The 24,378-nt window shown below is 36.9% G+C and overlaps 1 protein-coding gene across 1 annotated transcript in view; it reads left to right on the top strand.

The window, feature by feature from the left end:
* EIPR1 (EARP complex and GARP complex interacting protein 1) overlaps positions 1–22,722 on the top strand; it is a 74,631-nt gene extending 51,909 nt beyond the window's left edge. Inside the window, exons 6-9 of the mRNA XM_033056050.2 lie at positions 5,123–5,259; positions 9,390–9,557; positions 10,788–10,955; positions 20,368–22,722. Coding sequence (XP_032911941.1) covers positions 5,123–5,259; positions 9,390–9,557; positions 10,788–10,955; positions 20,368–20,542 — 648 coding nt within the window. The 3' untranslated portion in view covers positions 20,543–22,722. The remainder of the gene's footprint in view (positions 1–5,122; positions 5,260–9,389; positions 9,558–10,787; positions 10,956–20,367) is intronic.
* Positions 22,723–24,378: the final 1,656 nt, after the last annotated feature.

Below are 24,378 nucleotides of genomic sequence, written 5' to 3'. Positions count from 1 at the left end.
AATTGCAAGAGTTAAATGAAATGTTATTCTTTTTAGACATTTCATGTTTATGAAAGTTTATCTTAAAATCAGGTATAATAGATGAAAAACTGAAAAATTGTGTGTCTTTAAAATTTTGTATTGGCCAAAATTTCTGCTTTTCTAGAACTTCAGAGTCTAATTTGGTTCCTTTTCTGTATCTGCCTGTGATTTAGAAGTCACATTGTTTCATTAAATTTAGCCTGAAGAATTTTGGAGTTCCTATGCATTCAGAGCTTCTTGGTAATAAAATTATTGGTGTGTTCATTCTCTGAATTATCTAGTCAGCTTGGGATAAGTAACATTTGCTAACTGTAATTTACTGTACAGTTCAGTGGGTTTGCTAGCATTCATTTTGGTTTTGGTTTGGGATTTTGTTTTTTATTTTCTTTCAATGTTTTTTTGCTAACTTGTTTCCTCCCTACAGTATTCAATTAGCCTGTATTTACATTAAGATAAACTTCTCCTGTCCTTTTGATCACTCCCTTTATTATTGTTTTGAGGACATTACCTTCTGTGGTGAAACTAATCTTATGCTCACTGCATCATTACCTTTTGCAATTAAATTAGCTATTCTTTGCCATTTATAATCATTAGCTGGACCCAAGAGAAGCCCAGACAATCCACAAGGTGTGGATAGAGTCTGCTGAGAAGATGACAGTTAATATTTCTGTGTACAGATTTGGGGTCTGATGTCTTCTAATTGCTAGAACTCTTCCTTGGGTAAATGCAACGTGTTTAGCATGACAGATGAATGCAACAGAATGAAATAGAGATATTAAAATCTAGACATTTTTCTGGTTTTAATATGTTTTCATAAAGGGGATAAATAGAGGTGTGGTTTTGATCATTTTAATCCAAACTATTGTAATTATATTCCTTTTAGATTTCTTGTCCCATCTGGATTATTTAGCAGCACTCATGTGGTCTTGGTTCAGAACAACAGATATCAGGCAGTGACATTCCAGGCAAGACAAAAATATTTTGGGGAAGACTTCACAGGCTATCTGGATAAAAATGATGTATCCAAATAGAGAGGGTGTTAAGAATAAGCATGAGATGCTTTCTTGGCAAAATAGCTACTGTTTTTCAAGGCAGGAAATACCTTCTGGAATTTAGTAGAGAAATTTTGTGCCGCATTATTACTGCAACTAGACTAAACATAAATTAACTATAGGAGGGCAGAAAACTGTCTGAAGAAAAATAAAAGAGAAATTACTGGATCAGAATGAGAATAGGAACCAGTTCATAGAGTTGAAATCAATTTTATTTAATGGTCTCCTTAATGACGGAATAGAAGTAGGAGTGAAATAATGAAAATTATTGCTCGCGGAACTTGGAATGCATCATCAGCAAATAGGAATAACAATATATTTCAGGGGATGAACTTGATTTTTAGTTTAATTTTTGTAGTATAAAGTAGAAAACTTGAGTTTAAGGAATGAAAATATTTATTTGCTGTAATGTAGAAATTCAGCACTTAAAAATATGTGAATTCTGTTACTTAGCTATTCTCAGAATAGCTCTGAGCTGCCAATATGATGATGCTATTTGAAAAGGCAAATAATTTTAAGATGGCTCAGGAGTCAAGAACAGTTATGAAAGGACTATGTGGCATGGTTTCCTGCAGTTGAAGGAACTGAACTCAATTTACCGTCCTCATCAGCCTTTCTGTTTCTGTCAATAACAAGTCAGAAAAACACTCATGCCTTTTAATGTCGATCTCAAAATAGTCTGCTTGGGTTTGTCTACTTAGTGTAACCCTTAATATATCTTTCTTCCATGTACTTTCCTTTTCTATTCTTGGTCACAAAGCTCTTTTCTTGGAAGCGAGCATGAACTGTTGGTTCACTGTCTCCATGCTACTTGTGGTTTTCCTAGATAATTTCTGTACCCTTTAACGTTTTATATATATTTATATATTGGTTTTTGGTTTTTTGTTTTTGAAGGATACTGCTTGTCCTTCCCTCTTTCCAAGCCAGCCCTTATGTAACCAAATTTTCAAGCAGGAAAATCAACCTCAGTTCTTGATATTTTGACAAAAATAAGTTGGAGGATTTGATACTTTCATTTGATTGCACAGAAATAAGTCCTAGATCTATGATATCTTAGGACAGATTTTTTCATATTTTGGTACGTTGTTTTTGTTAAACCGCTTCCTTTATTGAGGATAACATAAACAGTTCTATTCTGATCATGTTGCATTGTTTAGTTATTTTAGAAGATTTTTTTTTCTTATTTCGAAGTGTTGCTCTGTGCAACTGTAGTATAGTATTATGCTGCCCTTCTGTTTTTGTTCTTGTGTCACCAGATTTAGGTGTTGTTCCAGCTAAGCATTTAGGAATAGTATAAAGTCCATCCATACTGTGGTAACCATTTTACACTGTTCAAGATTTCATTTTCTCCAGACTTCTTTTCTGAAATTAGTGTGATCCTTGTGCATTGCAAATGTAATTCCTAATTTTGTTGTCTTAAAGTAGACATTCACTCTTAATGTATTCCTTTCCTTTTTCCTTAATGGAAGTCCCATTTTGTGTTTATAAGATAATACCATGAATTGTTTACCTTCACTATATCCAGTGAGGCCCTCACACCTGCACGTCATCATCTTCTGGGCAGCACAGATCTAATATTCATGCAAGAATAATGTTAAAATGCACCTATGCCGTGTTTTCCTTCCTTTTTGTAGTGTAGCTTTTCTGCATTTAAAGAAGTGGAGGAAAGAGTTCAAGACAAAAAGAGCACTTACTTCCCTGTCTATATATTCAATTATGAATTAATATTACAGCTAAGGTGTTTCTGAACCGGCATCTGTGATTCAGAACTACTAACTTTGTTTCCTTTATTTCTTGGATTTATGGTAAGGAAACTTGTAGATTTCCTTCTGTTGCATAAGGATTCATTTTTATGTATAAAAATTTCTCTTCTTTGTCTCCAAACTGTCCTTTTAATCCTTGCAGTGAATTTCAGGTTCATAGATGGCATGGAAAAGAAGACTGAGTTGATTAAGAACTTGGCTGTGTATATATATATATAGCTGGACATTTATATATATAATATATATAAAATATATGTCTCTATATATTCCTGAATAAGGGAAGATACCATTTAATTTACTTATTAATTGCTCGTGAAGACAAGGATGAATTGGCCCATCTAGCACATAGGTGATTTTTTTTCATATGCTGTTAATAAATACCACAGTATGTGTGTGCTGGCCTCAACCCTAAACTTTCGACTGCAAAGAAGAAAAATTGCATCTTTTTATAGTAGCTAACATTATAAAAGCCCAAATGGGAAGACTTAAATATATATACATGCATATATATATACATCCATCCATATATGTTCTAGAATGCTGGAGAAAGTGTTATCTACTGCTGGCAAAGACTCTCTGCCCTGAGTAATATTTTGAATATGTGATGCTTACCATCTCAAGAGCTGATTTTTAAATACCTGAGAAAATAAACTCCCTTTGTTGGTTCTTTCTTGCTGTCAGTGTTAACTCTTGCTTCCCTCCCCCCAGCCTAAGCTTTGAATGGCCAAGTCTGCTTATTAAAGAAAGTTATTTTAATGTTTGAAATGACCGAGACAAGCTGTGACTATTCTGTTGTGCCTGGAATCTAGTATGTGCAAAAAATAAAAAGTGAATTTTGTTATCCTATGTCCAGTGTCCTATGCAGCGTTTCTTGTTTCTGTTAATAACCTGTGAGTTGTAGAAAGGCTTTCAGACTGTATTTGTTCCAGAGGAGGAATGGTGTTAGAGGAGTAGGTTTGGCCACAGTGTTCGTTATGCATTTACACATGACCAATATGTGAATCTTGCATGGTGGGAATTCCATGTTCTTTAAAAAGAATTTCTAGTCATAATTTCTAGGATGTTCCTCATAGTGCTAAAGAAACATGATATTGAGTGGAGTTGTAGCAATAAAAATTTAGCAAAATACATATGTTAACATTTTTACAATATACAAATAGATTTAGGCAGTTTAGTATTGATATTTTTGATATTTATTGATATTGATATTTTTCTGTTGATGTCAGTTAAAGTTCATGTAAAGAGTTTGTATGTTTTAGTCATTTTCATCCATCAAAGCATAATATTTATGCTGGGAAATCTGCTATTAAAGAGAATATTGATGTTGCATTAGGATCCAACAGGATCCAGTGCAGTAATCTGCTTTTGTGAAATACCTTATAATAAGCATTTTGAAATATGAAAGCTGTGTGAAAGACAACCAAGTAAGTCTGCTGTTTGTGTAGCTGCTTTAAATTTGTGTAAATTTTATATCTGATTAAATGTAAATATTTTGGTTTTCCTTTTCCTCTTTAGGTATTAAATATTTTTAGTAAGTGATTGGAAGTAAAAGTAATTTGCAGCATTGGCAGTTTTGATTTCTGCCATGTTCACATGGAATTGGGGAATAACTTGGTATACAACTTCAAAGAGAAAGTTGATTACTTTGGACCTTCTTTTCAAAAACTGTGTGAAGATGCAGAGCTATCTGCTCCATGACATGCAAGCCTGTTTTTGGAACTGAAACTTTTCTCACAGATTGTAGGTTTGTGATCTAGTATCTGCTGTTATTGTAACAGGCATGCATGTGGTGACGTGGGCACCTGGGCCTTAGGTTCTTTATTTTTAAAAGCTGCTATACATTTCTCAGAAAGAGTCTTTGACACCATAATTCTGTTACTACAGATAAAATTTGGCACTTTGACATGGAAAAAATCTTGTAAGACTGTTAATGAAGCTAAATTCATGTGTGTACATGGCAGCTACAAATCTGTGCAGTGTACCCATATTGTCTCATACTGTTTCAACAATGATCTCAAACTGTTTTAGTTTATAGAATATAAACTATAGAATATAGTACTTTTAATATTTTGGCATACATTACACTGCATAAACCTTTTTTTAAACTAGTGATAGAAAATCAACTTTAGCATTTATTTCTTGTTTCTTTACTTTTTTTTTCTTCAGTCTTCAGATTTGGTATTGCACTTGGAGCAATAGGCTATTGAGCAGCTTTGTCTTCATTGCAACTAATTTCATTTTAGTGTTACATTTAGAAACATTGCCAGCTTTGTTTCATTATTTTAGCTCTCTAGCTCGGCAGCCTTGGAAGGGAAAGGACAATTAAAATTTACGTCGGGAAGATGGAGTCCACACCATAATTGTACCCAGATCGCCACAGCCAACGATACCACTGTCCGAGGGTGGGATACACGGAGCATGAGGTAATGAGAGCTTGCAGCTATGTTCTCTAGAAAAGACCATCTCCTTTGGAGGTAGATTTTTGCATTGCTCCTAGCATAATTTGTTCTTGTTTTAAATGATAGGTGGCAAACCTGTAGTTTATAAAAGGAATAGAAAGGCTTGCATAGCTGATGCAGTTACAATTTAATGAAGAGTTTTCTCTGGTATTCCCCCTCAGCTTCAGTTCTGACTTGTGTATTGAGTTTTACTGAACTATGTGCTAGTCTCACAAGGATTTGTTCAATACATAGAGATTACCTGAATGAAGCTGTTTTGTAATTCAACCTGAAAATGATGTCACAACAGTCCTGACTATGCCATGAACTATATTCACAACATTTAAAGGTGACTTTAATCATTAAAGGCAATTCACGGGTTAAGTTCACTCTTCACTTCTGATTTTAACGAAGTGTTCTACGCCGTATTAAAGATTGTCACCTACTAGTAGAAGACATCAGTGAATATTTCAAAATCATAGGCAAATAAAAGCTTTGAATATACCTAATAAGGCATTCCCCCCTGTTTAGTTGTGATTTTGATAAGCAAAGGAGTGATGGTGTGCACATCTGTTACCATGACTACTAAAGCCTCTTCAAGCTTTTTTAAAAGTACACTTTATCCCCTTAGCACATAGTAATTTATCACTAAACCAAGAAGACTGATGTCTTGTAATAACTTTTGTTGCTTTAAAGGGCGATGACTTTAAATTTAGTTCAGTGGTTCCTGCCAGCTCAGAGTTGTGGCAATAAATCTCTTGTTTGCTAATCTTGTGTGTTTTTGCCGAAAAGATTTATTTAATGAAGTAAAGTTAAAAATACAGTAATTTAAAGTCACTTCCTGTATGCTTATCATTATGTTTGAAAGTCCTGTTCTTTGCCTTGTAAAATGATATATAAAAAATCTAATTTTATGTAATGTGTATACTTAGATTTATAAAGAAACTTTATATAGATGAGAGTGGAAAGAGAGGACAAAGAAGAAAGGGTTTTATTAATTTGCTTTTTTGGTAATGTTTTTGCAATCCTCTTTCTAACATGGAGCATACAGATCTTTACTAAAGCCTGTGTTTTGAAGAGAAAATATTAAATATTGTAACTGTTTTACGTTCTATCTCATTAGAAGAAGCATCTCTGTCTTGTATTAAAGGAATTCTCTGAGTAACTTCTGTGAAGGCTAGATAATCTGGATATTATAGTCTGCATCCTCAGTGAAAGGAGTAGCTTGGTTAAGAGAAACAAACCCCACTGTTCTATTTACAGGAATTTCACAATTATAAGCCACATCATTTTGACTAAAATTTTGGTCCGAACCCGAAGTGCAGCTTATAATCAGGTGCGAATTATATATGGACAAAGAACGAAAAGTTGCTGTTTTAGTTTGGAGGACAGGTGTCTGCTGAGAAAGGCAGGAGCTTCTCTTTGAAATGGAGAATGTAAACCCCCTCCCTCTAAATTATTAGAATTTTGAAATCAAGGGGCTTTCAGGCAAAAATATGGGAATTAGGAATAACAGTTCTTTTCTAGGGAAATTAAAATAGAAATACAGTGCTACAAAGAAACTCCAAACCCTGACAAAGTCAGAGTACAACCTGACACCCCGTCAGGCAGGGTGTTGGTAGCAGTCCCATTAAATGGTGGCTGCACCCTCCTGCAGTGACAGATGTGGTTCAGTTGGAGCAGTGCTCCTGCAGAAGGTGCAGTTTCCCTCTGGAGAAAGGGGCTCCCTTAGTGTCCCAAAACCTCTGTTTTTATCTTGGTAAGAAATGGGGCTCTTCCCCCTGGCTGGAGCAACTTCCAATGGGATGCAGTAATTTTATCAGTCCCACAGTGGGACTCAATGGGCCATTAGCAGAAAATGACTCGCTGGAGGAAGGATGGGTTGTGAAAAGATAAAGAACAATGCCCCGTCTGGTTTCAACGGGTGTCTCATTAGCAGATTATCTGCCATTGAGATAAGGATCACTGCCCCCGCCCTCAACAGATGGTGATAGAATAGATATCTTTTATCACACTCTGTATTGTAACATGTGGCTTATAATCAGGTGCGGCTTATGTATGGACAAAGAATGAAAAGTTGCCGACACCCGGAGATGCGGCTTATAGTCAGTGTGGGTTATAATTGTGAAATTACTGTACTTTAAAGTTCAGAGTAGATAGTCCTTAAACCAGTTTGATAACTAGGCTATGCCAAAGAACTATTTTCAACACACTCAAAAAGTATGTGCAATAGTAAGTCCCATCTTCAATTACACTGTAATATGTCTATTGTGTGAATATTTTGTAATAATTTGTTAGGCTAGAAGTTTAAAGTCAGTGCAATATAAGCTGTGGCAGTATTAGAAGCATAAAATGAGGGGGTAGGGAGGAATCAAGGGCAGAAAACTGTTCTATCAGCAAAGTGAAGAGAAATACTGGAAGTAACTAGAAAAGCTGGTCCTGCAGAGTGTGGTTATGATAGCTGGAAGATAGAGGGAGTACATTCTTTTGGACATAGTGAACAAAGAAGGGGTGAAGAAAAAAAATTGGCAGGAAGAGTCAGAGAAGAACTCGTGAAGCAGAGAAGACAGACACTAGGCTGATTGGATTTAGAGAGAGAACTATCAGGAAAATCCAGACTCCAAGGCTAAATTCTAAATAATATGTAAGAAGAATAATATGAGAAAGTGGAGCCTATAGCTGGAGAAAATTTTCATGTGGTCTGGCATTAATCTTATGATGTAAGTGGGAAATTTAGTGTAAATATTATTGCTGTAGGTAGGATGAAAAGTGACAAAAAAAATATTGTGTTTGGGGAGGAAAGGGATCAAATGGTCAGAGTAATAGTTAAGTTGGGATAAAGTCTTTCATGATGAGTGGTCCTGAATATACAATGGACAGTATTATTTTTAAGCCCTTACATACATCTCTAACCAATGCAAGAAAAAAGTGAAAAGTGCAGTGAAGGAGGAAAGAAGTGTTTTACTGCAGCAAGCATGCTTAAAATTTTTCCATATACATATTCTAGGAAAATAAGTGGAAGCTTGAATTCCACTCCTAGAACACTTGGTGGAAAGGCATACCTGAATGATACCCTTAGCCTCTCAAACTCTAAGAATAGTGTTGATGCTAGATATCTTAGTAATTTCACTGGTGACGGCCAGAGCTGTCAGGATAGGGTTTAGTACAGGCCTGAAATACTTTGAATCTCTCCTTCTGGAGCTATTTTGCTTTGTATTAGTAGTTAGGTATTAACAGCAAGAGGCTATCTGATCATGACAGAAGACTGTAAGAATATGTAGTTTTCACTAGAAATAGGAAGTTTTGGTCAATATGTTTTCATAATACTTTTCATTTAAAGAAAAACAAAAAGCTTATGAAGTGTTGAAAAGTTCTAGTGAAGATTGTAGGAGACAGTCAAGTCTGAGCAGAACTTTAGATGATGTATTGGTGGCTTGGAGAAAACTGGTAATACAATAGTGGAAACAGAAAAAACCTCCGAGTTTAAGACACAAAGTAGGGAAACAAACTGATGCACATGATATTATGAATAGGTGTGCTAGGTTGTTAGCTGTACTACGGATGATTTCTGGTGTGGTCCAGATGGATAAGGTTGTCTGGCTGAGTAATTTAAGGATCACAGGTAAATTAGTGATAACTGCAAGAGCTTAGGAGGATAAATTCAATACAGAGCAATAATAAAAAGCTGTTGTTGGTACCTGTTGCAACGTTTGCATTTCAGCTTTTCCTACTGGTCAAGTAGATGTCATAAATAGGGAATTAGTATAACTATTTAGGGGTGAAGAAGTTCTTACCTGAAACTGTTGTGGTTTAGTAGCAGACATTTATAACAGTTGTTACAGAGCTGTGCTAGAATCATTTGGAACTACTGTTTCCTTTTAACTCCACGTGATTCAAATGGAAACATGGATGGAGCAAAGCTTCAAAGCAAGCTGAGAAATCTGTCCAGGTCACTGTTGTTAACAAGTGGGAATTCCCTAAACTCTGCACTTGCAATGGGAACTCTAGGTCTGTGGGTGCTAAGGGGATTGTGCAAGTTTCCAAGGAAACAGGTTTCTGTGGGTGGAATGCAGTTAGTTTTTTATAGACCATTTAATTTTTTTAATGTCTTACAGGCAGATATATTGTATAGAAAATGCCCATGGACAGCTGGTACGAGACCTGGACTTTAATCCCAATAAACAGTACTACTTGGCTAGCTGTGGAGATGACTGCAAGGTGAAATTCTGGGACACAAGAAACGTCACTGAACCAGTGAAGACACTAGAGGAGCATTCTCACTGGTAGAACAAATTATCTGCATGCTGTTTTGTGGGTGGATGGCTTATATCATTTATTCAGCTAATTATTTTATTGTTTAGGAACAATGCAAACTAACTATGTTTGTGCTATTGTGCATAATCTTTTTTTGCACAGAGGAAAATTTTCATCATGTAAATGTTCCTTGTGCAATTGTAAATTAAGAATTTAGACAACATTAGTCTAATTGGCAAGAAGCTGTTGTTAACGTTTTTGGGAGATGGGGTACACCTCTGAGAATCACAGCACAGAACTTGGCCCGTGGGGCCCAGCTGGGACACAGGTGTGCCTTCCCAAATGGAGCCTGATGTGCTGCACCTGATGTGCAGTAATAAAGCAGCTGCTATCCATCCTTCTCTTGTCAAATGGTTGAAATGTTCAGTAATGCAGCTCCACTTTTTTATGTTCTTCATAGTCCTTAAATCAGAATATGCAAGTGAATAATTTTACTCTCTGAGATAACTTTTAGAACCTGTATTTCCTCCACTGGTCTGTGGCTGGAGTAAGGAGAGAATCTTTCCTGATGTCTGCAAATTTCAGTGCTTAAGAAAAGATGAATTATTCATATTTTATAAAATTTGGGTTGGAGTAATTATTTCAAAATAAATCCAGACCCTAAAGCTAATTTAAGGGAAATGAAGATGGAATTAACAGAAGCATCATTTATACGATTTTTCTTCAGAATATTCAAAGAAAAAGAATAAATCAAGAACACAAGATGTTTGGTATTAACTTGATATGTAAAATTTAAAAATTGAAGAGAAATATAGTCCTACATTTGTTTTAGGATCTATTTTAAACTTCCCTGTAAGAATCTTGTGAGATTTTTGTCTAAAAGGCTATTTTAAATCCATATTTTGCTTTGGGGAAATTTTTGTATTTAGGACTTAAGTATTTAACTGGCTTACTTAACAGTGAATTGGCATGTGCCCTCAAGGAATGATACCATTGAATGGTGTGATTTGTTGTGTTTGTTTTTTTTTTTTTTAATTGTTGAATGTTAAAGACAGCTCATAGAAAACAGATGACATGGGAGCTTAAAAGTCAAAAGAAGATGGCAAAGAAACAGTCTTTGGGATGAGGCATGTTACTTCCATCCCTACTTAAAACAATGGAACGATGAATTTTTAGTGCTGCTCTTAAAAAAAATATTTAACACTGATGCACTACCTACCATGAATAGTCTCCTGTTCTCTCTGCTTTAACTTTTTTAGGGTCTGGAATGTCAGATACAATCATTCTCATGATCAACTGATCCTTACAGGAAGCAGTGATAGCAGAGTTATCCTGTCTAATATGGTATCAATTTCTTCTGAACCTTTTGGCCATATGGTAGATGATGATGAGCTCAGTGACCAAGAGGACCAACATCAGGAAGAGAAGTATGAAGTTTCCTGGGTTTTATGTAGATGCCTGTAATTTGTCTTTTTATTGTAATGGTTTACATGCTATTTTTTTACTGACTAGGATTTTTGTGTACAGGCCTTTCAGGTAAGTAGTTAGAATTCCCACTTTGTTCTTCTTTATTCAGTCTTGGGTGGAATGCACTCTTTAAACCTGATTGGCATGGTCACTCCACATTCACTGGCAGGAAGGGAATGGTGATGCTGAGGATCATACCTAAAGTTCACTGGATTGGTGAAAAAATTCACTTTAAGGGAGCTCTGGTTCAAGTCAAGCATGTACAATAATCTGGGTTAAGTGAGAATTTGAAAATATGTTTTTGTATTTTCTGTGCATTGTTAGGACCCTTAGGAAATGTTACCAGTCTAATGATGAGCTTTTGCAGGCAGAAGAAAGGAAGTATAAACATAGTATTGTTTTTTTAAATGTTGCTCTTCATATCTCTGACTGCTCTGGAGCCCGGTAATTCATCAGACCAAGATCAAGCAAACCAGAAGCTTGGTTTCAACACTCTTGGTAGAGAATAATGCTTGCTATTGGCAAACATTTGTAAACCCATACATTTGGTTTGTGGAATCGCATACTTTCCTTGTGAATTTTGGTGGGACACAGGTTGATTCAACTCCTGAATTATCTTTTAAAATTAAGAATAGTCAGATGTGATAAGGAACAAGGAAATTACAAGAAAGATCCCCTAGTTGCTCGGCTTTGTTTGCTAGATGTTTCAGCTAAAATTCAAAATAGAATTTGGGTTACTTCTCTTAGTTGAATTTTTAAGGTTGTGCTTGAACCTTAATTTTATTAATACGTATGTAGTTTTGCTCCATGTAGTTTTGGTGTTTTGGCTTCATTTAAAAGACCTGGAAACTATTATTTCTTAATACTATATAAGAAATTTATTCCGTATATAAAAATGGTTAATTTTAAGTGTACAGGATTTCTTTAGAAGATTTTCTCTATGTATTGTACGTGCCTGAAAAATCAGGGAGTATCCAATTAAATACCTCAAAATTTGCTTACATCAGCAGGATATACTTACTTTCTGGAATGTAACCATGTTACAGTGTTTAAATATAGAATCAAAGAATGGTTTGTGTTGGAAGGGGTCTTAAAGATCACCTAGTTTCAAGTCTCCTGCCATGGGCAGGGACAACTTTTGGTTCCTTATCTTTGATTGGAGATTGCAATTTATTCTGTTATGGATGGAAGATAAATAGCATTAATGGAAATGAAAAAAAGATCACTTTTTTTAATATTGTGGGAATGCATTAAAAATATCACATGTAAATAGCATTCTGACAGACATTGTCTAGTAGGATATCTGGAATTCTGAATTTATGTGGATTGTAGGCTATGTAGGTTGCCTCATTAAAACACAAGTCATTGTACTAGAATAGGAATTTTTGAATCCAAGGTTGTCCTATGCAATACAACAAATATAATGCATCTTTTCCTATGGCTATGGGATGGATGTAAACCACATCATTACTTGTATAGTAATGATGTAGATCCCTTGCCTGTTCCCAGAGGCTACAAGAGTATCAATTCTTCATTTTCTTTTTAAATATGTGCTTTTCAGCTGCTCATCTGTTTTCTATAAAACCTGGGAAAGCACATTTGTAACCTTTGCTTGGTACTGTGAAAGTCTTGTTGTAGGCTCCACCTTCTGCCCCCTTCTTATGAGTTGAATCAGAAGGATGTTTGCAAGCTGCTGCAGCCTTGAACTGTTGCCAAATGAATGTCTGTTTAGTTCTGAGTGCACAAATGAAGTAGGGCATAACAGCTGTTGGGAATACTTCTTGTTAGACAACCACTAGTGCCAAATATTTCGGCTCTGACACCCTCATAGAGACCTCTGTGAAGAGTCTCTTGCACCACTCCATGGGTGCTGTCTCTTTTGTAAAATCCAAGTTTTCACTCCATGCTTTAATGGGGGAGGGGTGTGGGAGTTTTTTAGTTTTGGTTTGGTCGGGGGTTTTTTTGGGGGGGTTTTTTTTGGTTTTTTTTTTTGCTTGGGTATATTCTAGACTTTTGAACAAGTGTTATAGTTGCACAAGGTTCACTTATCCTGTTTTTGGGAACATCTTATTTGTTATTAAACAGCACACAAACACTGATAGTGTCTTTTTCAGGTGTATCTTGAAATACACCAGGAAGAGCATGTATTTGTACAACTGGTGTCTCTAGCCAGTCACCTTCAGACTGAGTACCATATCTGTCTCAGAAGGTTAAAATATCAAGTGGAAAGGAAGGAAAAGACTCTGCATTTTATTTGTCCTGAATACAATCACTTGTAAAAATCCTCCTTGGATTAAATATAAAAATTAGGAGTATGTCCCAGATTTATTTTCAAAGGTTTATTGTGTGGTCTACTTAGTAAAGCCCCATATTTTGAAAACTTTGACTTGTAATACTGCTCTACATAGTTAAAACTCCATCCTGAGATCTTAAGGACTTGTTAACTTTAATATATTAATATATTTCAGAGTAAATGTCATAATTTTTGCTGTATTTCTTGGTTGGAAACAAAAGCAAATACCCTTAACCCTTCCTTGTTCAACTGTGTAGAGCTATGCATGAGTCTACTCACTCATTATTCGTACCAGTTTTACTGCAGTAGTTGCCTGGTTTTTAATTTCCCAACTGTAAATAATTATTTGGAGATAGTTTTTTTCAAAAGAAAATAATTCAAGTTCATTGCATAATGAATAGACAAAGTAAAAGTTGCTGTATTCCACTCTTACTAAGGATTTCTTCTTAGTGGTTTTGTCCTTCAGTGTTTATCTGTGTGGACATCTTGGCCCTATCTACTCCCATTTTAGAGATGAGAACATGCTTAAATAAGCAATATAACTAGGGCTGTTGCATGAAGATCTGTCTCTTGCTGAAATCAAGTGACTACTGGTTCCTCCTGCTGGTTTAGATTGAACTCTATGTCAAGTCTGTCTTTTTCCTACTTTTTAACTACTGCTGTTGTTTCTCTCAATCAAAAAAGGTAAGAGCAGGCAGCTTCCCTGTATCATGTCAAAGGTCTCCCTAGCCTGTATCATGTGTCTTATAGTAGTCAGGAGGAAAAATAATAGGAAAAGAAGATGTACTTCCCCTGGATATGTTCCTGGCCCCTGACTATTTGCAGTTCAGGGACATTTACTGCCCTCTGAATGATCTTTGAAGACTTTCTCTTCCTTGTATGGTTTTCCTTTACTATGAGCCATATTCTTGAGTTTATCTGCTCTAACTAACTGTGTTTTTGTTTGTTCTAAAACATGCCAGCTGTGCATGCATGGTTTTTGTGAAATGTATCTAGGGGAAACATGCCAACTGTTTGTTTTCTTGCACTGAATTAAGAAAGGCTTCAGTTCTTTCTGCATGGGAATCACGAAGCCACTGTTGAAAATGAGTAGTCTAAGAAGAGGCTGGAGTTGTCCTCAGAGAAAGCTGCAGGCATGTTGCCAACGGACAGCTATGCTATATTCTGATCAAGTCCCTGGTCTGGATTATTTAACACACAGTTTAAATATGGAAAAAAAACCAAACAGCTGAGGATGAAGTGCAATACTAGTTCAGTTTCTAGCACTTTGATCATAGGTAGAAAAAAGTGTACAAAATAAATGAAAATAGAACAGATGAGGGTGAGTACTTGGGTTCATTTGGGTTTCATCCCCAAAACAAAGCTAATGTGCCTGGATGATAAGAACATGAGGAGTGATTTTCAATGCCTGAGTTTGAACAGAGCTTTTAAAACATGGGGGTCATTTCGCATCTGTGGATGCAATTGCCTGTCAGGCTTCTCCTTGACCTGTTTCTTTAGTGGCTTTGCACTCTGTTGTTGCAAGAACTTTCTCGCTGCAACACTGTACTTGCCTGAGTTCTAAATCTCCTGAAGCTGACTGTCAGCTCCCTATAAGATACTAGGACAGCATTGGGAACTGTCTTCCTCCTAAGGAAGGTAGTTACTGTCTTACATCCTTCCTTTTGTCTTTGGTCATCCAAAATCCTGATGTTAGTGAGTGAGTCTATATGTTACTGTATTAAATTATTGTGATAGTCATTTTAATTCTACATTGATTTTTCTAGCAATAAAAGAAAGCTGTTAGGTTCTTGCAGTTTAGTGTGGCTATCTTTACTTGCCAGTCAGGATTCCTTTTCTTCAGTTACTCCAATATGTTTGTTTGCCTTATAGATTTAAATTATGAACTGTGTAGGTCTCTGGTGTACTGGTGATACACAGCATGAGAAGAATATTTGATATCATAGGAGCACCAGCAGCAAGGTACGTGCTGCATCTACAGCAGTGTTTTTATTCTTCATGGCTTCTGTGGCCAGAACTTTGTGACAAGGTTCAACTCGTAATGGAGGACTTGCTCTTTAAGAGAAAAAGCTTATTCTGTATCTATAACAATGAAAATATTTATATGGTATATATTTATAACTCAATAACATTTTGAGTTTATACATCAGTTCTGGAAAGGAAGCCATCCTAAAACTTTCATTTTGCAGTATAAGCTACCGGCTCCCTTAGTTTTCTTTGGGGTTTACAGGCTTAAGATGTTTGCTGTTTTCACTGGCAGAACTGATTACTAAAGTCAGTATACTGCCCTCTTCCTTATATTACATTTTTTGATGATATGGTCTAAAAGAATAAAGAAGATTGTACCAGAAATTCCTATCAGAAAATACACTTTCAGTGTATTTTTTCATGAAGGCTTATGTTTCTATCTTTTTTGTCATAGGTGTTAGCCATAATGTCCTTTGATACAAACAGAACATTTAACACAAGCACTTCTCAACATTTTATATTTAAAGCTGAGAGATATAAAAAATTAGTTCTTTCAGTACAGACTATCTCACTTAAGATTGTAAAGCTTTTAATGAGATATTATGTGTAGAAGCATCTTCAGCCATTGGAATGGACCAGAGAGAAAAGGGTGGCTGCCCTCTCTGTAGAAGGAGACTTTCTTCAAAATTCTGTCTAAAGAAGTTGGTGGTATCTACTTTTCATGATAGAAATGTAGTTTAGGGTTTTTTGAATAACAAATCATGTAGTTTCACAATATTACATATGAACTGTGCAATCTAACATAACACCTTTGTATATGCATCTGTGACTTCAGGAGAGAGATTTGCCAGCGATGATATTTTGAAAAGTATTTGCCAAATATGCTGAGGCAGGCTTTCAGGATATTTTCACACAGCTGTCAGCAGTGTTAAATTTGATGCTATTTGGCTTTTGATATTAATATCTTGGAGAAACCTAGAAGTCATAGGATTGTGCTACGGAATCAACCAAGAGACCTAATTAATTAAAACAGGTGAAATAGTTTGTTTTGTGGAATGCCAGGATTCAGGACTACTTTGGATGTGTAAGGAGCTGGACAAAATGTAGTGCAGCAGCACTTTCCAGTTCCAAGACTATTTTCTTTAAATGCTTCTTGTTTTCCTGTTGTATTTCTTTCATTAACCCTTATCAGTAAGTATACCCTCCTTAATTTATTTTTCATATTAGGACATCTGTGAAACCTGTTATTTAAAAATACTCTTCTTCTGTTTTCCTGGGGATGCAGTTCACAAAGCTCTTTTTTAAATAAAAAAAATTATGATGATTGGAATAGTATGAATGGCCTATTATTATCTGTAAAAAACGTGTTCAAGAATAAACATACTTGAATTCAGGCTATTTAAAATGAGTGAAAAAGCAAATAGTATGTTGACTAATCTTACCAGAAACAATTTTCTCTTCAAGTCAAAAGGAAAGTGCATCCATGGTTTTATTCCAGAATCCAGTGCTGTGCTTTTCAGGATTCATTTTTGGATGCTACAGAACATGCTACTTGCTCTATTGATTCATTTCTATTTCATAGTGATTTTTAGATTAAAGAGGATTTAATTTTGACTATGATAAGGAATTAATGATTTTTGCTGACTGAAAACCATATTTTATTGAACACTGTGGTGACAAAACAGTGTGAGCACTGTGAACTTAAGTGGTTGTTACCATGAGAAGTAATTGGAAATAACAGCTTTCTACATGAAAACAGTTATCCAAGGCTCAAACAGACTTCTTTCTTGAATCTGCTGCACAATTAACCTCAAAGTTTTCTAGTAAAATAAAATCAGTTCTCCTTTCATAGAAGCTGGTTGAGGTCGTGCTATTTGGACAAGACTACAGAGAAAACAGTCCATATTCAGCTCTGTGTGGCACAGATCTGAAATTTATGCACAATGTAGGTAGAGACTGCACATTTCATACTGTGATGTCTTGGTGGCAAAAAGGAAGGTGGTGCATTGTCAATTGATGCAGTGCAAGAACTTAGAGAAGAAAAGGTATTTTAGTCTGGTCAAAATAAAATCTTCGAAAGGGATAGGAAAGTAGGAAACTAAAGAAGCTTTTTAAGGATCAAGAAGATCTGGGGCAAGGAAGCTTGCTAAGCTTGCCAGGTGTAACAAGGGATTACTGGGTATGTTATTAAATACAGTCACAGAATCACAGAATAAGCTGAGTTGGAAGGGATCATTGAGTCCAGCTACTGGCCTTGCACAGCACCATCTCTCAATCATGAGATCAATAGGCCAAGCGCCTACAACTGTGGTGCACTGAGCTAGCTATATGGCATAGCTATCCATGCTATGCATAGCTGTTTTGTACACATGTGCATACTATATATATATATAGCTATAAACAGCTGTTTTGATACCCACAACCTACAGCTTTTAAGTAAAAACAGGTATCTCTATTCTGGCAACAATGTGAATTATACATATTAAAGTAGCATAGAAGAAAGTTTGTTTCATATCCAACTCTGTACAGCTACTCTTCTTGTTAATCTGGGATAATTCTTTAATAAACAAAGATGTGTAAAAGATGCGTAAAATTTCATTTGGGTAAATAAATCGTTGTGTGACTCAGGATCATAACAATTCTAGGTACCCTAGATTGATACAGATTAAAAAAATTAATTCAGCCTATTATTGGATTACCAAAAAAAGCAAACATAGCCAAAATGCAGAGAAAAATGATGTGCTTTCTTGGAAATCTCTTAGCATCAGGTAAGGTAGTCTGCCTCTAAGAGGAAGAAATCTTACCACAAACAAATTAGCTCCTTCTTTAGTTTTGGGTTTGTTTTTTCTTTAAATGTTTTAGAAAGTCTTTCACATGCATGAAATGAACTTTGCTTTTTATTCCACTAGCAGAATCCTTCTGGGCTCATTACCCATTGCATAATTTAAAGGCTAATCTATTTTCATTCATCATGTTTGTAAAGTGTACTCATGGACAGTTTCTTTTGGGTCTTCTGTATTGTTCCTGAGACACATGTCATTTTGAGACTTTTTTTTTCTATCCTGATTGTATAATATCTAGCTCTTTTACACCAAGTGATTGCTTCCACAAGAATTTTCTCTGATTCTCAATAACTGTTTCAAGGCTGTGCCATTGGCCTATAGAACCACATGGAATAACATCTTTCTTTTTCTGGGAAGGTACAAAATTTACTTTCACATCTAAGTGGAAATCCAGTGTATAGACAATAATAAAACACAGTTAAAAACTGTAGTATTTATAAATGGAAATACCAAACAGAAATTCATCTACAGACTTGGTTTCTGAACACTCATTCCCGTTATGACTGCTGTAAATTAGATTAGATGAGCTGTATTATTTAAATGAAACCCTGAAACAACTCTGAGCATACAGAAAATAGTGTAATCTAGAAGCTTATTTGACCTTGTTTATCCAAGCTTCAGTTAACTGAGATTCCTGGTTAACTGAAAGTCGGTCGTGTCCCCTGACAGCCATGTGCACTGTGCATTACTCCCCTGCTTATCCAGAGAGACATCTGAAACCTTCAGAATAATGGAGTTGTGGGTAAGTGGGTGAGCACTGCATGAAGCACATTGCTGTCTGGGGACATGACCAACTTTCCCTTAACCAGGCACGTCAGTTAGCAGGAAGTTAGAAAAACACATTGCAGGAGATGAAGTGTCTCTATGTGTTTGTTAGCTCTCTGCTGTTAGATGATTTGTATCAAAGCTCATATTCAGGAAAACTGCAAAAGAAGCTTGTTCTTTGCAATTAACCAGGGGCTGGGTGTTGGTTGCACTGTGACCTTTTTTGTTTAGTTGACCTTTACTGTAGCACAAGTAAATGATAAAAATCCTTGAAAATACACATCTGAAGCTATTCTACAGTTAGGAGCCTGCTTTTGGTTTTTTCATTAAACTCAATTGAATTTTTATGGCAGTGTTAGATTAGCAGCTGGCTGGGTGGGACAGCGATACCCTGCAAAAGATCCTACTGTGCTTCCATCCAGGCTTTGTGATTGCAGAACTGCCTGCTTTCAGAGAGCAGCAGGAAAGGGCAAAGGCAGCCAATGAAAACACTTCATTTCTGTAGTAGCAGCATCTGTTTAAATGATTGAGTGGTATTCACAAGGCTCTTTGGCTTTGCTTTCCACGAGGAGGGTTGCAACTGTAGTGCAAGGCTGTTTTAGGAGATGAGCAGATACTCTGAAGGGCTGACTGATTCTTGTCAGACAGAGACAATTCTCTGTGGCTGAAGGAGCTCTGAGGTCATCCTCTGAAAACTCCCCTACCCTGTAGCTACAGAATAATGTTCTGTAGTGGTGTTCTGAGAGGAGAGACTGGCTTTGGGAATGGAGGGGAGGGCTCAGTTAGCAGAGTACAGTCAATAACTCTTGAGTGGTTTGGACTTCAGAGAGTTGCCTGAATACCTTGAATATTTGCAATGCAGAAGGGAATCTGTGTCTCTCCTATGATGTGGGTGAGCAGGAGCTTGGCTGTGGCAGTAAGAGATGGGGTATACAATAATAGATGAGAATTTGGAGCTGATACAATTCTAGCAGTGGGAGATAAAATCAGTGTTCAGAGTGATGGCTCCATCTCCCTTCCATAATTCTGGAAAGAATGGGTCCAGGATGGCAGCACAGGAGAGACTGATGTTAGGGGCTTCTTACCCATTTACGAATCTCTAAGACTGTGTGTTATTTTAAGCATTCATTGAACAGTGAAGGGGGAGACGATGGGATGTAACATGATGAGAGAAAAGATGTTTGTAAAAAGTTGTGCATTTACATCATGCCACATAGTTTCACTTGCTTTAGAGAGTGAGATGTTTAGTTTAGGTTCTGAGAGGCAAGAATTGCTGTGAAATTTAGAGTAAGAGTTACTTTGTCCCTTTAAATGGGGTCATTTGCACTGACTTGACTTTATACCTTAAACATAAGGTATAGAATATTTCCTTAGAACTTACTACTGTGTTCTTATATTTTAAATGGGATTTTATGTATCTAGATGTTAATGACATTTAATACAGCCTTTAAAAATCAAGTGTGTTTACAGATCCTTACTATGTTTTTTTGTTTTCAATTTTAGGATTAAAGAGCCCCTTCAAGACAGTGTAATAGCTACCTACGAAGAACATGAAGATAGCGTATATGCAGTTGAATGGTCCTCAGCAGACCCATGGCTATTTGCCTCTTTAAGCTATGATGGGAGACTGGTTATTAACAGGGTTCCAAGAGCCCTTAAATATCATATACTGTTGTAATTTGTTTGAATTATTCTGGAATTGTTAACTTGATGTACAGCTGGTAGGTATTGTAAAAGGTTTTTTTCAGGATCTGTTTTTTTTAAAGAAAAAAGGTTAAAATTTTGTTAGGAATATCTATACTGATGTAGACTTGTAATTTTGTCTTTTATATTTGCCTTGAGAAACTATGATGCATTTTTTTGAAGGCTGTGCTACCTAGATGATTTTTTTTTTGAGTGGCTAATCATTTTGTGAACTCTAAAGTTTCTGGAGATAGTGGGTACATTCCATACTATTGCTTTATTACATCAGCTTAATGCAAATATAATGAATTACAGAAATGTTATTATGCTGATACAAAACTGGGACAATGTAGGGTTCATGTAGCAGAAGTGATCTACTTGTTTTCAAGAATATTATTTTATATTTCTTGTATAAGCTGCCTTCTGCTTTTAGGGGGCCACATTCCACTAACTCTTCTGGCTACAAATAGAGTTGGGAGTGGTCTTAAAATGCCTTCTTAATACTGTCTAATATTTTAAACACTTCTCCCATTTTTGCATGTCTTCAGAAGGAATGTTTTTTGTGAAACTGAAACCTTAAAATATATTTTTCATTTGAGCTGTATGGTAGTATCAACGAAGTAACATCCCGCAATTTGTGAACTAAATGCAGTTCTCAGCTATGTATTGTTACTGGAAATAATATTACTCTTTTCCAAAATCTCTGATACAATCACGTAATGTTTTGTCCCTAGTTATAGGTTAAGTTGTGCTTTGAGGGACTCTGGAGCTGTGCTACTGTTAACGTGAAAAATCTCTTTAATGTTTGTCTACTTAGACTGTCTTACCCTTTTGGATCCATACCAATCTGCAGTATGCTGGCATGATGTAAAAGGCTTGCAACTAAGCACAAAATATCCTTTGCTATACCCTACTCTTTGCCATAGGTGACCTAGACATTGGTTATGATGTTGTTACAAATGCTGAGAACAGGCAATGCTGCGCTGTAAGAGGATGCACAGGAAATTTCAAACATAGGTGGAAGGCATGGTGAAACATTCCTGTACATATTGACATCCTGTCTTCCCCTGGCGTAGCTTTCACTAAGATGAAGATTTGCTTCTTGCTCTTTGTGTACCCAGGCTAACTGTAATATTAATTATTCCCTGCTGCTTTTTCAACACTATTATTTCCCTTTAACTTCAGAGCTTGGGTACGTGTGACTGTGTTGGTTGTGGTAGCATTGTGTAAGACTACTCTGAAGAAATAGCAATGAACATGGGATGGAAAGATCGATACCAGCCTCTTGCAGTGATCCCTCCTGTTTCTATGGCAACTGTTGGTGTTAGTGGTGAGGGGCAGCATGCTGCTCACCTCTGTTTGTCCTTACCCACTCTTGGATCGAAACATCCAAATGTGATTTGTTGTTTACACACAGCTGCTGCAGAAATCACGTTTGGAAAGCATGACTGAATGCTATAGGCCAAAACATCCAGAAAAGATGACAGTTAATTCCACTTACGGCTTTTTTAAGGAGCTTATTTGGAAAAATTCATAGGAGTAATCCAATTAAATCATCTGTACTATTGTTTGCATTTGTGTTAATGATGTTGCCTATCTGCTCCAGAATGAATGCTTCGTTGGAAATTCTGATTGTCTGATTTTCAGCATTTATATTTTAGACTTTGCTATTTCAAATTGTTTGCATCTGTAATTAGGCATGAGCTATTTACCTGTATACTGTAAGAAAAACTACATTTCCAAATCAGTAGTGCTTCAGTCGTCTGAACATCAAACACCTTGGGTGGGCTGCTACTTTTTATGTGGAGCTTTTCATCAGACACAAAATCTTGTTGGGTATTGTCTGCCCTGCCTGTGTGCCACCCTCCCCACCCACCCCTTTGGAAAAAAAAATGAGAAAACCTCTGCACTATATCTTTGGGATGCAGCAGAACTCCTTAAACGTTTCTTCACATTAGCAATAAAGGTCTAATGAAATTTTGTCTGGCAGTGTATATGGCTGGCAGTGTGAAGGTAACAGGGAAATTGCCTAACAGTGTGTGGGATTTGACTTGATTTTTAATGTGTAATAAATGCAGGATAGATTTCAGGCTTAATTTTTATTTGGCTGTATTTCCTTTAATATTGTAAGCTTATATGAACTGGAAAGCTCTATAAATAAATAATATGAAGAGATCAGAGAGTCACTAGGTTGGAAGACACCTCCAAGATCGAGTCCAGCCCATGCCCTTACACCTCAATTAAACCATGGCACCAAGTGCCACATCCAGTCTTTTTTTAAACACATGCAGGGATGGTGACTCCATCATCTCCCAGGGGAGACCATTCCAGTACTTTATTATTCTTTCCATTAAAAGCTTCTTCCTAATATCCAACCTAATTTTCCCTTGGCGCAGCTTGAGACTGTGTCCTCTGGTTCTGTCGGTTGCTGCCTGGTGAAAGAGCCCAATCCCACCACGCCCCTTCCCAGCCTCGTTGCCTCCTCTGGACACTCTCAAGCATCTCCATGTCCTCCCTGAACTGAGGAGCCAGAACTGGACACAGCACTCAAGGTGTGACCTCACCTGTGCTGACTACAGGGGAAGAATGACCTCCCTGCTCCTGCTGGCCACACCATTCCTGATCCAGGCCAGGATACCATTGGCCTTCTTGGCCACCAGGGCACACTGCTGGCTCATGTTCAGTCAGCTGTACCAGCACCCCCAGGTCCCTTTCTGCCTGGGCACTGTCCAAACACACTGTCCCCAGCCTATAACACTGCAGAGGGTTATTGTGGCCAAAATGCAGGACTTGGCACTTGAATTTATTGAACTTCATCTTATTGGACTCTGCCCATGCATCCAACCATTCCAGGTCTCTCTCTAGAGCCCTCCTACCTTCCAACAGATCCACACAGCTTAGTATCATCTGCAAATTTACTAATGAAAGACTCAATACCCTCATCTTGTTATCAATAAAGATACTGAACAGAACAGGGCCCACACAGACCCCTGAGGGCCACCACTGGTGACAGATTCCCAGCTGGATGCAGCACCATTCACCACCGATCTCTGGGCCTGGCCATCCAGCCACTTCTTCACCCAGCACAGAGTGCTTCTGTCCAAGCCACGGGCTGCAGGTTTTCCAGGAGTGTGCTGTGGGAGACAGTATCAAAGGTCTTGCTGAAATCCAGGTACACAACATCCACAGCCTTTCCTGCATCCACCAGGTGGGTCACCTGGTCATAAAAGGAGATCGGGTTGGTCAAACACGACCTGTCCCTCCTAAACCTGTGCTGGCTGGGTCTGATACCCTGGCCCATCCTCTAAGTGCTGCATGGTGACACTCAGTATAAACTGTTCCATCACCTTACTTGCTACTGAGGTCTCTTAGTCTTGTTGAATGTGTGTTCAATAGGGAAGAAGAGAGTGGATGAACACTGGAAAGGAAGGGACTAGCAGGTCAAATTTGAATGAAAACACATTACAGTAGAATTAGGAGAGCAGAAGGGCCAATTTTTAATAATTTTCATCTGTCTGTAAAGCAGAATCTGGGCTAAGTGTACAGGAGGAAAGGAAGGATTCTAAAATGGTTAAATAACTGATTAAAAGGAAATAGGAAACAGGAATAAATCATCAAATTTGGTTGCAAAACAATAAATTACTAGGGAAGTCCACGAGGATCTGTGCCTAGGCATATGCTTCACAGTATACTCATCACCTTTTGGATAAAGGGCTGCAGAAAAATATGGCGAAGTTTGCAGAGACTATTTAGAGTAGTAGAGATGAACAAAGAGTTATGAAATGGCCTTATGGATGATAAAATGATAGATGAAATTCAGTGCAGGAAATG

Source organism: Catharus ustulatus, chromosome 3 (genome assembly GCF_009819885.2).
Source record: "Catharus ustulatus isolate bCatUst1 chromosome 3, bCatUst1.pri.v2, whole genome shotgun sequence".
Classification (NCBI taxonomy): Eukaryota; Metazoa; Chordata; class Aves; order Passeriformes; family Turdidae; genus Catharus; species Catharus ustulatus.
This window is presented reverse-complemented; position numbering and strand designations above follow the sequence as displayed.